Genomic DNA, 13431 nt, shown 5'->3' with positions numbered 1-13431 from the left:
TCCAAAACCTTCAAAATAAGTTTCAAGTTCAAGAAAGTAGAATAAGCTTAGACACAATGCAAAGCATCATATACAGACGGATAAAATACATTTTATATATTGCAGACAAGCCATGGTGGGTCTTACATATGTACAGTATGTATGTAAACTTTTATTTACAATCTTTTTTACATATACAAAAGCCTTGTTTCTATTTTCTTTGTATATATTTATATATATATATATATATTTATATTTATATATATAGATTTTTCATATACTCCCCACTAGCATTTGTACTACAATAATGAAAAAGAAAAACATTTACATATATGTCAATCCATTTTTTCTTTTTATATTACAAATGTATTTTCATAAAAATATATCTCTGTACAAAAAAAAGTTTTTTATTCGTTAACATATTCTCTTTTCATAGAGACACTTTCCATCTGTAGTTGCTCTCTGAAGTTACACACAGTCTGCTCAAGTCCACTTCTGTCCGTTCCTTTGCAGTAATCCCTTTTGGTGTACAGCAAGACACTCAATCTTTGCCTTTTACTGTTTTGTTGGTTTATTGAGGCGTTTAAGGGCCATGTTGATCTCGCTTAGGCGCTATGGGTTGTCATGCATTTCAGTCTCATGTAGAGGCTATAGTGGAGAAATCTACAGGACTGGCATGAAATAATATCATGAAAAAAGGAAACGAAAACCTGGGACCTTGTAATAACGTTGTTACCATGACAAACACACAGGAATGTAAAGTCTCTGGTAATAAAAAGCAGCTCTCTGTAAATATTTTGCTATATTATACTCTAGATAAATTGGACATTCTGTTTTTATTCCAAGGATGACACATAACTGGCAACACAGATTTTTTTCCATTACTGCACACAAACAGAGGAGCAGTTGTGGGATTACAGATATTGAACACAGTATAGATAGATAAATTCTGATGCACTCAGTGAAATGAAATACATTCAGTAGTTTTTCAGCAGTAACTCCAGCGATCTGATCGCAAATCATACCAGTCCACTCTTATCTCCATTTATAGAATAAAATTCATCTAAACTTTTCAAAATACATCTGCTTCTCCCCCCATGTTTAAGTCCACTAGACACACTGAAATGGGCTGAATAGTGAAGGCAGATTACATGGAATAGGCCTGAAAAAACACGCCAGGAAGTGTGGCTTTGTCGCATCCGTCAATATGTGGTGACAATGAAAGATGGGAGATTATAAATGACAGCTGATGCAGAATATGTCACGCAGCATGACCAATGGATTTCTTGGGTTTTCAATGCATGCACAGCGCAGCCTTTGCAGAAAAGTGAGAGCTCTAGCTGCAGAAAGAAATGGGAAGCTTTTGGTCTCGTCTCCGACTGTGAGGAAATTCAGTGAACTCAATGGGAACTCACCATACCATAACTGTGGTGTGTTTCATTATAGAAGAGATGGTGGGCAGGAGAGAACTTCGAGCTGTGTCTGGCTGATAACGAAAATGAACCTGGGATGAACAGAGTTTCTGTCTTAAAATATGCAAAACGAACCAGGAAGTAGCCAGCTGCTATCAAGAAAGACTGTCCTCTAAGTCCTATAGCACGGCTCTGTCCAGAACTCACTGATCTTCATTTTCATATAACTGTGCTGCACTTTCTTTGAGAACTTTCTTAAAAAGAAAATATTTCTATAGATGTAGTGCCCATTAAGTGAAAACTCCCATTTATGCAAAATTACCAGCATGAATTTTTGAAAATGTCTTGTTGCTTATTAAAAACTTTTCTCACTAGTGGAACTAAATGAGGCAACATCAAGAACTGACTGAACAGTTAGTCTTAATTTAGCAATTTTGCCAAATTCTAATCTGGTTGAATTTAGATTGTTTTCTTTGGTTGAAAAAGTGACTTTTTAACCTCTTAAAAACACACACACACACAACACAAACACGCAGCCAAACATGTCAGCACATAGATCCAAGACACCGAAATGCAGTACTAATGAGCACGTTGTTCGTGAAAAAAAAGGGCAAAAAATTGATGGTTACTCTAACAGGATCCTAACAAGCTCAGTTTTAATTCCTGTAAGATCAAAAACACAGATGCAAAGAGCTCCCAGTTCCTTCAGCAGGTGTGTGTCAGGGTTATACAGGCAGAAACGATAACGACGACTGGTCTGAAAGACAGAGAAATGGAGCTCTGATATAAAAGTATGATAACCCATGAGCCACTCGCGCTGGTTCATCATAACATGGGGTTGTACCAAGGCACTATAATGAACGTAAAGTGCTTATTGGAGACTGGTGAGGAGGAGGAGGAGGAGGTACAAAAACATGGGAAAAAAGTATGACTATGGCCCTTTAAAACCTTTTCTGAATTTTCTAAGACTGAGCCCTTGTTGGTAAAAACAATCATAATTGTGAGAGAATATGCTTCTGTATTATGTTTGTCCAAATCCTCTGTCTAAATCCGGTCAAATAGAATCAGTTGCATCTAGGCAGTGGGGCATCATCTCCTATTGCACTCGCTAATCACATTTGTTTGTTTAATACTCAACATAGTTTAATAAAGTGTTGCGTAATTCGTGTTAAACATCGCCATGGGAAGAATCAATGGAGGGGAAAGACCACTTCAAAGCGGCCTTAACAGAAACTAACTGGAATGTAATGAAGCTGTTCACTCAGCTAAAATATTTGGAGCAATTTCAGAATCAAAATAAATAAATAAATTAAATAAATGAAATGCGCAATGCAACAGCTGCATAAAACTATGAGAACTGAGCACCAATGCCTTCGAGATAACGCGAGTGCAACTGCTCCTCTCCCCCGTGAAATCTCCAGGGTAATTCAATCGTTTCCTTTTCCATCAATTCACGACCGGAGCAGGCAAGGGGCAATATTCTATCTGTACTGTCGAGATAAGCGGAGAGCTTTAAAAGTAATAAAATTGTAAAAGCAATTACCGACCCACAGCGAAACTGATTGAAGGAACAATAGAGTGATTGGTTTCAAAGGTCTGAATTTCTGAGGGAAATTATGTACTGTAGGTGATTGTAAAGACTTCATTAAAAACCTGTTGGTATGGAGGCTGATTTTGACTGTGAAACCCACTTTGCCACATTTATATAGGTATAATGTATATGCAAATGTACCAAAACAAATCCATGCAAGTCGAATTTCCTCCTAATTCCCACCAATTTTGGTACTTAAAAGGAGGATGCCAAAGAGCACATGGTAAATCAAAGCAGTATGGATGTTTTAGACTGCTTTTTTTGGGGGGGAGTCAGATATTACATAATTGAGGATCTGTCCTGTCAGTGATAATGGAAGGATGAATTCAGGATTCGATATGGGTTCGACAATGAAGCGAGGCTAAATTAAAGCAAATTGCACGTAATGTCTCAATTTGCTGCAGTGAAAATTGGAGCACTATTCACCCCACTCAGCATCCACAGGATACACAGGTATGGGGACAGTAAGTGGTAAATAGGGTGTTTAAAAATCCAGTGGGTTTCGTTCCTTCTCAATACACACATACACACACGTTGTAAGGGTCACAAAAGCATTCATGTTTTGAATCCACTCTTCTCATCAGGCATGTCATTCACTAGCCAAAGTCCTGCTGTCGTATCAGTGTCAGTGTGATGACAGTTGGCTTCCTGTGTCGCACTTTCAAAACAATATTTCATGTATATCACTCCCCACTTGCCACAGATTTGAAGAGTGTTAGCATTAGAGGGATACGCCCCCCCCCCCTCAACAAATATCATATTTATCATTTCCAGTTGAAAGCATGGGAGTAATCAGTATGGCAGCAACTCCCCTGCTGTCACAGCTCCGAGGAAGCCCTCTGCAACATTTTCGTGATGAGCAAAGACAAAACAAAGCGACGCTACTCTTCTTTTCAAAGAGATGGAGCTGTCAGAAGTTAACTTGGAGGAAAAGACCTGAATGTAATCCAGAGGGAAAACATCACTGACTCATCCATTCTTCAGACTTTATAAAACGCCTTCAGTTGAACATTTCGAGGGAGTAAGAAACATGACCGCTCTTTGATCTTTGTTTTCCTGAGGCCAAGTTTAGGGAGCTCATACTGCATCTTGATCTCAGAGCAGTGCAGCGTGCACCGCCTTCAGGCCAGAGGAACCATGTGAAGGTGGATCCAGGATTAAAAAGGAGGTCAAAAGTAGAGAATTTGACATCAGACTCGCACTCACTCTTTCTGAAGACAATGTGCCACTTGTTTCTCTGTAACTTGGTGCCACAGCTTTGTTATGACTTTTGAAAATGAAGGCAAAAAAAGGGTGAGATATGATGTGGTCCCCAGACGGAATTATCGCAGGTGCCATCCCTACATCAACCAAGCTGATACCCAGCCTCACAGGCAACAATGGATGGTTCAAAGAGGCAAACCTGACACTATATCCTCTTGATTAACATTTTGATTTAGGTGCATCAGTTTGAGAGGTGGTTTTGTCTACCCACACTTTCTTTACAGTGTCTCTCAGACACAAAAAAGTGAAGTGACTGCATATGAATCACTATGAGCTGAGAGAAAGAGGATGAATGTCAGAGCTAGAGACTGACATAGCCTTCAGGTTTTGTTCTCTTGAGGAGCTGTACATTGTCATCATTACTTGTTCCAAGTAGACATTTCATTTATTGGTGTCCAGAGCATCCAGGTGAACACAAAGTGGTGCTCCTAAGCAATATCCTTTGTATTTTTTAAAGTAAAAAATAACATGTAAGTAAGGAAAAAAACGTTTTTTTTTAGCAAATTATCTGTCATGTGTGGTTGAATCTTTGGGGCCAAAACAGACAGGACATATTTTGGGACAGATTGCAGTTGCAGCCACCACAAATGTGTGTAGAAATACACACTCATACATACACACATATACGTACACACACACACACACACACACACACACTCATAAATTCTCTCTACAAATTCTTACTAAGTGCTTTTTTCAGCAACCCTAGCTTCCTTGTAACCCCTGCCTAGACACAGCTGCCTCAGCAAGCAGAATTTCATCCCTGCTTCAAAAAACAAAAACAACAACAACAAAAAAAACTAAGTCAAGCTCAAAAGGTAAAGATAGAATGTGTGTCTTCAACATGGCCTTCAAAACTCACTGATTTTTTAATTTATCCTCAGCCAGAGACCAGGGGCCTCCGATGAACCCTTTCAACAGCCTCAGGAGCAGACAGTTGGGGAAAAGCAGGGTTCCCAATTACTCATCACAGAAAGCGAGCAGCATATAGAAAAGAAAGCAAAAACGAAACAAAAAATGAAATGGAAAAACAGAGAGAAGAATGAATCGAAACAGTCCAGACTGTCTCTCTCTGACTCACACAGGCCAGCAAAGGCAGCTGTCCACCGTACAGTTCACTTGCACAGAGATCTCTGATAGCTACAGGTCAATTCCTTGACTTAGTTGACCATTAAATTCCCTCTGGGTTTAGGCGGAGGTCGGTGAGAAAAGTCATCACAGCTTTGCTTCCAGCACTACCACTTCCACCCTGCCGGCTGCAGTTTCAGGTGGAAGCTTCTCCTCGAAATATGGAAAATGATCAAGAAACCATGTTAAGTTACAAAAAAGCATTTTGCTTTTGGCATTTGTTACAGTTGCTGTTGTCTCCACATGGTTTCCCTTTTTTTTTTCTCGACTCCGGGGTAAGAGCCTTTACCGCTGGAGATGTTTCTTGAATGTGTTTCAGCAAATAAAATAATCTTTGTCTTGCCCTCTGCTCGAGGAACTATGGATGTCCTCTGTTGGCAGGCAGGCGAAGATGTGGTGCACCTCTCCTCCCCTAACTGAATCAAGGATGAATGCAAAGATCTAACAAAGAATGGGGGTGTAAGAAAAGTATAAGACATGGTAAGGGAAGGGCAAAGAAAATGAAAGCAGGGAAACAAAGACAAATGAATAAAAGGTAAGCAATAACCGAAAGAATGGAGATGATAAAGATGAAGGAAATCACAAAGAGAGAAGATAAAAGCATTAATATTATATTCTGAACAGTGTTAAAATAAAACATACATATTCTTTCTTTTTCAATAAAGTATAAACAAATCAAATGAGATTCATTAATATGAAAGATACGGATCAAAGGGACTGCGGCAGAAGAAATCCAATCACAGAATTTTCTATCTGCAGAAAATTCTTGAGGGACTGTGCAAAAGGTTCTGAGCATCTGTGTCTTGTTGCTTCAGCAGTTTTGATGCCTTGGGTGTGTGATTAGCTCAGGCGAGCCACAAGGTGATAATTTTCAGAGAAATCAGGATCTAAGCACGCCTTAAGATCCAAGTTCTTACTGTATCATATAGCCTGATGACCCCAGTGATGCCTGATTCTTACCTCTGGAGGAAGCAGTTGCTATACAGCTGTGCACACTGTGCTGACTGTGAACTCTGTCTCACTGGCCATGATGTCAGTGGGTTGGATGTTGCGGTCATACATAGGGTTCTCGAATGTAGCTCGTCCATTGGTGTTCTCATGGCCCACGTAACCATTGAAGGGGACTTTGGGTCTTCTTCTGAAATGTCATGAATCAATATAATAACCTATGAGTTGTGTTCACATTAGGGGTGGACAGTATATTCTAATACACAGCAAAGACATACACAATATGCATTTGGCTTTGCTTCTAAGAGGCTATACGTGAGTTTTGTCCACTGCTGCACGTAATTTCTTGCTGGGAAAGGATGATGGTCACTTGCCAAGAGCTTCAGCCATTGTCATGTTTACAATACTAGAGGCTAGAATAGGCCCCCTGAGCAGCGCTACTGCTTCAATGCAGACACACTGCAGTGAGCTTCTATTGGAAGATGACGAGATGGGCTGGCTGGGCCAGGGCTAGCTGGTTAGCATGCTAACTTCAGTGGAAGAAAAGAGGTGAACAACTGGAAACAGAACAAGATTTACATAAAGCTCCTTTAATTGTTACACCAGCACTGTGAGGATTGCACACAGGAAGCTTAGACACTGACAGACCTTTTCATTCATTACTACTTCTACTATTTCAACTTCAACTTGCCTGACTGTGATAAACCAGTTATTTTTCTGTCCAGGTAGAGGAGCTCCTCTATCAAAATGATTTTTAGATTGAAAAAAATCAAGTTAATGTATTTTACAGGGTGAATGCAAAAAATATTTTTCAAATGAAATTAAACAAAAGTAAGGTTCTTATCTAAAAAAATAAACACCTCACTTGGCAGAGTTGTAACATAAAAACACTTCCAATTTAGGCAGGATTTCTGAACTGCCAGTATCAGTGTGTAATCTCATAATGTTGCTTGCAGATGATGTAGCAGTGTGAAATGAATCAACAATGTGAGCCTTACCTGTGTTTGTAGAGGTACAGAGCGAAGCCTGCAATGATCATGGCTATAAAAGGCACTAGGATGGCTGCTGCCACTGAACTGCTGTTGGAGGCAAAGTTGTAGCCAGGGTTGTCTCTGCTTTGATCTAAACTCTCTGGAAGAAAAAGAGGCAAGACATCATGCCGTTACGTCAACATCGCTTAGAGTAGAAAATGACTTCAGTAGCAGATATTATTATCTGACCCTATAAATACCACAATTAAAATAAAGAACAGAACATGATCCTCTCAATCTTCTGCCAAGAACTTGACCTGACAAAGGTTTAAGAACGGAGAAACAGTGAAATAAAATGAATTGCAATGGCTGAAGAGAGCTTCCAGGAACATTCCATTTGCAGACAAGTGAGTTTTTCATGTTCATTTCTATGCTTTATTTTCATTCCCCCCCCTGGGAACGTCAAATTCCATTATCCTAACAATGACTCTTAATTACTGACATCAAAGGCCGACAGCTATTAACTCATTTCAGATTCATTCCCTAATTTATGGAGGTGTGTGTCTGCAACAGCAACAGCGGAGGAGTGACAGCCCACCTGTTTGCCACCGAATGCCAAAAAAGCTCCAATAAAGGACGAGTGACAAACAAGAAGGAATTCAATTAGTGGGTTCTGTGGTGTTTGCCAATCAACCCCCCACCGGATGAGCTGGAGCACACAAACAGATGCACAAACACACTTACGCAGGCAAACTGTGCTCGCAGTTACACCACCACTGAGTTAAAACAAAACACCAAAACGTCGACAAATTGAGTCAGATTATTTCCAAGACGTCCAACACCACCTCCCGGACTCGCACCCGTTTTTCCCATAACACACTTAAACACACATACACATGACTACTCTGGCATTAGCCCCAGTCCTGAGTATTAATAATAATCAGTGTGTTGTGTTGAGGGGAGACAGCAAGGGGGGAGAGGGTTCTGCACCTGCTGTTCAAGTACCTTTCTTATTACAGCATGTTTTCACATCCGTTTTCTTTATTTTCACACAGCTTTTCCCATTCTTACACACACTTAATCTATGTTAACACTGCACACCTTTGTGCTCAATTTCAAATTCATGCTCCTGTTGGATCTGTGTTTTCACCTACACATCTGCTCTTCAATCTGTCTTGCAGTCAATATGAAAGCCACTCCAACCTGTGCCTTGCTTTTTTAAAAGCTGCTGAATTCCTGTGAAACCTGTCACTATCACTAGCATCGGCCAAAAAAAAAAAAAAAAAAACCAGCAAAAGGAGCCACACTTCCTACTTAACTGTTTTACATGGATTACACAATGTACATTAATGTCACATGAAGGAGCAAGGACTTGCGATGTAGAGACTTTCAGCTGTATTTCAAATGTAACTTTAGTCACATATGTCATAAACACAGTTTTTTCTCGCTGCACATCTTCCTTTTCTGAACACAGTGTGCCACAGGGAGAGGTTGCATCTACATGGAAAATGAATAAAGAGCTTTTTAATTAACCACAACTGATGTACTGATGGTGACTTTAGTGCTGAGATTAAGTTAATTTTATGGAGATTCATTAAAAAGTCTACAATTGATGGTTGGAAGTTGGAAAAGACGTGATGTTTAATGTCCAAAAATGTTTCCTATCTCTCGGTACATTATGACATTTTTTTTTTTTTGCTGATTTTCATGTTTTACATGGGTTAATTAATGTGTTTTCTTTGTTGATGCATAATGTACCATATATGGAATCAGATTTGTCTCAATATAATCAAACAAATTAAATATTAAACAAATAAAGAATTTGAGAAAGAATAAAGCTCACTGAAGCAAAAAATATCATCTCAAAAGTAAAACTTAGAACAGTCATTTGCAAATAAATGATTGATATAATTGTGTAAACTATTGTTCCTTTACTTTTTTCACTTTGAACATATGCTTTTGTTTACAGTTCCCTCTGTTTCTTTCTCACTGATTAGACATTTATTCTTGTGTCGGCTTTGCGGCTATGCTGCCAGCTCTCTCATTTTTGACTTTTTGTTTGTAGTTCTGACACAAAACTCTCACATGAGTGGGGGGGTGTGTCCCCATTGGCTAATGAATTTGAGTGACAGCTCAATGCCCCACATGATGCTCAGTGTGGAAAACGTAAGTTTGGCCAACATGCACATTTATATATGACATATATGATCAGGACTTACACTTCATTAATCTTGTAGGAAGCCAATAAAGTTAGCTAGTGGGTAATGAATACCCAGTGCTGTTGTTAAGGTTTAGGTCCATGTACCGCATAAACTGAGACTTGCTTGCTGCACTGAACAGCATCTGGGGCACTAAGTAGTCACATCAACACACATCGATTGAACCTTATATCTTCTGTTTTTCTCTTCCATGTGCACCTTGTTAAGTTCACACAGAAGAGTGGGGAGTGTTTGCTGTTGCAGAGCCTTAAACCATGGGGAAAATGGGGGAATAAAAGTCCTACACACGCACACGTAACAGCCACAGCCATCTAGATCCATGGAGTCAGGATGTAAGGATTTTCTGTACACATACTGTAGCAAAAAATAAATAAATAAAAAAAATCACAGGGTGGAGGATCACGTGGGTGGGATTTCTAGGTCACAAACATGAAGCAGAATATATGGATAGCTGCAGCTTTTTGAAAAAGTGTTCTGTACCTCTGACAGCATAGCTGAAGCTGCTATAAAGGAATCAAAGAATAAAAAGTAGGTGACGAATATATGATATTTACTGTATCAAAACTGCATGATGTAGGGTTGCATGATGTGCCAACCCACAAACTCTCTCAGGAAAGATTCTGCCTGGCTGTGTTATGTGTGCATATGTGTGTCGTTCTCTGACTATTAATTATGTTTGTGAACTGTGTTTGCCTCTTTATGCTGGATTTACAGTCACATTCTCCAGATGTGTTTTTACATTTGTAAGGGAAATGACTGACAAATCCAACACAGCGAATAACGTGCTGTGAAAGCACTCTGCTTAAGAACACTACATGCGGTATATTTAAAGTGAAATATTTCATTGATAGAAAGCACACAGGCATACAGCTTTTACCTAGGAGACCGGTTGGTCACGGTGGTTTTTATAACCAAATGGACAGCTCACTCACCCAGTCTCTGGAGACCAAATTGGCCAAAGCCTTTTCCTTTGACAAATCCCTGGTACACAAAGGAGTTGGATGAGGAGATGTAGGACACCTAGGGAGAGAGAGGAATGGAAGACAGACACTTTATGTGTCACATCCAGGCTTTACAAAAGAGCGTATCATCAAAGTGTCAGCAGCTGGTGCATGCAGAAAATGAAATATCATGTCAAAGGAGCTGAGAGCCGCTCTTATGGCTGACATTTAATATGACGTTTTTCTGCTCAAGAGCACAAACATAAACATGCTTGGCCACGCTGCACACACACACGGGCCTGTTACTAAAGAGTAATGCTCCACTTTGCACAAGACAAGCTTGTGCGTAAACACTCATGGCCTGTGCATCTGGTGAAATGTGTATACACAGGCATACGCAGTGGCACACATATATATGCTGTGGCCTGTTTTTTTTTTTTAAATGATATCTGGAGTGTGTGTGCATTAGAGGTGCCTGAGGTTGGGGGATAATACAGGAGAGAGGAGTGGAGGGAGGTGGGGGTCTGTCGAGTCCTGATTACCAGGCAATGATTTAACTGACATTTTAATTAAAGAGAAAACCTCGGTGGGCCCTCCATCTCCCCAGAGTGACAAGGTTAGTGTGCATGTGTGCTTGTGCATATTTCACAATATAGGTGCGCATTTGTGTGTGAGGGCGATGTAACATCTTTGCTCTTACAAAGAGAGGTGTTGTATTGAACCTGACCCTGAACTTGAACTTACATGTCCGTCTAGGGCCCAGTTGTCTATTTTGAACTTGTTGACAAAGATCTCCACGGGCCCTCTGATCTGGTGGACCTGCAGCAGCAGCTGAGCCTCCTCCCTCTTATATGTACCTTCAAGAAAAACAGGTTCACGGTTAAACTGGGGCAACAGCCAAACTGAGACTGCCTAAAAATGGTTATTTGATGTAGATACAGTTGGGAAAATAACATATTCTGCTGATTTCACATCATGAAAGACGATGGCTGTGAACTAAAAGCATTTTAAGATACCCTTTGTTTTGCCTGTGGCTTAAAGTTGGAAGGGTTTGACTCACTCTTCACTGAATTACTTAATTTCATTAAATCATTAGACCTTAACTGGCTCATTAGGACCTGTAAGGCAGGTCAAGAATTGTCACTAGGATTTGTCAGCTGATGACATTTCCAGCTGTGATAAATTCTCAGACTCTTAAAAACTTGCGGTAACACTCAACAACCACAGGCTCCTCTAAGCAGCTGACAGAGGATCTGTAAATGAAGCTGATTGATGTCTACTAAGTATTGGAGGCTATAAAAAGATATCAAAGCACTTCCAGCTTGAAGTTTCCATTGTCTGGAATGTCATTAAGATATAGTAGTTAAGGGAAACTGTGCAAGACCAAGTAACCTTTCAGATAAAACTGCACATTTGCTGGGCAGAAAAGTAAAGCAAAACCCATCTGTTCATCTGACACAGGAGTATGGATGTGCTGTTCTGCTGAGCAGCACTGATGCACAAACAAGGCCTACATGGAGGTGTAAGCACAAGGAAACCTTACCTTTTTAAAAGCTCAGGGGCGCCCAAACTTTTGCATGCAACTATATGTGACACTTGTTCACTGGGCATTCGAAAGTTAAATCTGACTTATCCTCTGATCATGTTATGTTGACTCCTTCCTTGTGATTAACTGCTGACTTGACTGAAGCGCAAATACAACTTCACCTTTAGTAGCAATGTACATAATTACAAATCTAAGGGCAAACATTGCATTTCACATTTACACATCACAGCTTCCTCCTGTTTGCTCACTTCAGTAGCACTTTGCTAGTGAGTGACTGTTACAGAAGACAAGTAAAGACTTGAACACACGTCTGCATTTGCTGGGGACTGCTTTCAGGTGTAGCTTTGGGTTCACTATAGAGTATTTACAGGACGGCGGTGTATATGGGAATGATTCACCGATGTGTTTTTAATTTCATTTCAATAATCATACCTAATGTTAAATTTTATAATAAAGAAACTTAGCTAGTTTTTTTTTTTACACAGCAATCTCTGAGTCTGAATCAGCAACATTACTTTCATTGGAGAGCATGGCACTCAGTTTGTAGCTGTAGAAACAAATTTTTACTACACCATGATGAAGATTGATAGCACCCAGGTACAGAGGAGTGAAGAGTCCAAGTCATTACTGATGCAAATTTGTGTGTTAATGATCACAGCTGCACAGTGATTATACCACGGGGGAAAAAAAATAAAATCTCTGCTGTTCTGTAACGGCAGCAATGATATACTCCATGCAGGGACCACATTAGTGTCTTGCTCCTTGTCCTCACTTGAATTTGTCTGACATAATTATTATAGAGTCTTTCACTATAAGTGAATGATGTCAAAAGGAAAACTGAAGAGTCATAGAGGGTGTGTGTTTCTGTGTGTGTGTGTGTGTGTGTGTGTGTGTGTGTGTGTGTGTGTGGTGGGTGGGGGTGGATGGTGTGGACTGTGACTTCTGTTGATTAAATAACCAACCAGCAAGTTTGAGTTCCACTCCGCTGTGGTCGATGAGTGTCCCATTAACCCGGTTGCTAAAGGGTTCAAAGGCAGTGATGCTGAGCATGGCCGGCTGCTTCTTCCCCAGGTATTCATAGGATCCCCTCCACAGAGAGTTCTTAGCAAATACACCACCAGGGACTGAAGGAAGGCAGGGGCACATGACAGAAGGCAAAGAGTAAGGATAGAGGAGGGAGAGAGGTTATTTTTTGCAATTTCCTTCTACTTTTACCAATATGATAAATGATATCTTTTTTCTTTAAAGGTGCTATATGTATGTTTTTGCTATCATTACATAGCCATTGTTAGCATTAACAGCTATTTACTAGCCATTGATGAGTTTACAAGCAATTCTGGCCTGTCATGTGGGATGTAGGGCAGACTAGACAGTACAGTGACAATCACAAAGTGGTATCATGAGATGGGACGAGTCAGGGCTAGGTGGCTAGT

General features: G+C 40.1%; 1 protein-coding gene across 1 annotated transcript in view; it reads right to left on the bottom strand.

Annotated features, from left to right (window-relative positions):
• csmd2 (CUB and Sushi multiple domains 2) overlaps positions 1-13431 on the bottom strand; it is a 223016-nt gene continuing 209585 nt past the window's right edge. Inside the window, 6 exon segments of the mRNA XM_018701481.2 lie at positions 1-5814; positions 6334-6511; positions 7320-7452; positions 10444-10531; positions 11197-11309; positions 12961-13122. Of these exon segments, the coding sequence (XP_018556997.2) occupies positions 6352-6511; positions 7320-7452; positions 10444-10531; positions 11197-11309; positions 12961-13122 (656 nt within the window). The 3' untranslated portion in view covers positions 1-5814; positions 6334-6351.

The sequence above is a fragment of the Lates calcarifer genome, linkage group LG3 (assembly GCF_001640805.2).
Source record: "Lates calcarifer isolate ASB-BC8 linkage group LG3, TLL_Latcal_v3, whole genome shotgun sequence".
Taxonomy (NCBI): domain Eukaryota; kingdom Metazoa; phylum Chordata; class Actinopteri; family Centropomidae; genus Lates; species Lates calcarifer.
Note: the sequence above shows the minus strand (reverse complement) of the source record. Positions and strands in the feature narration are given on the sequence as shown.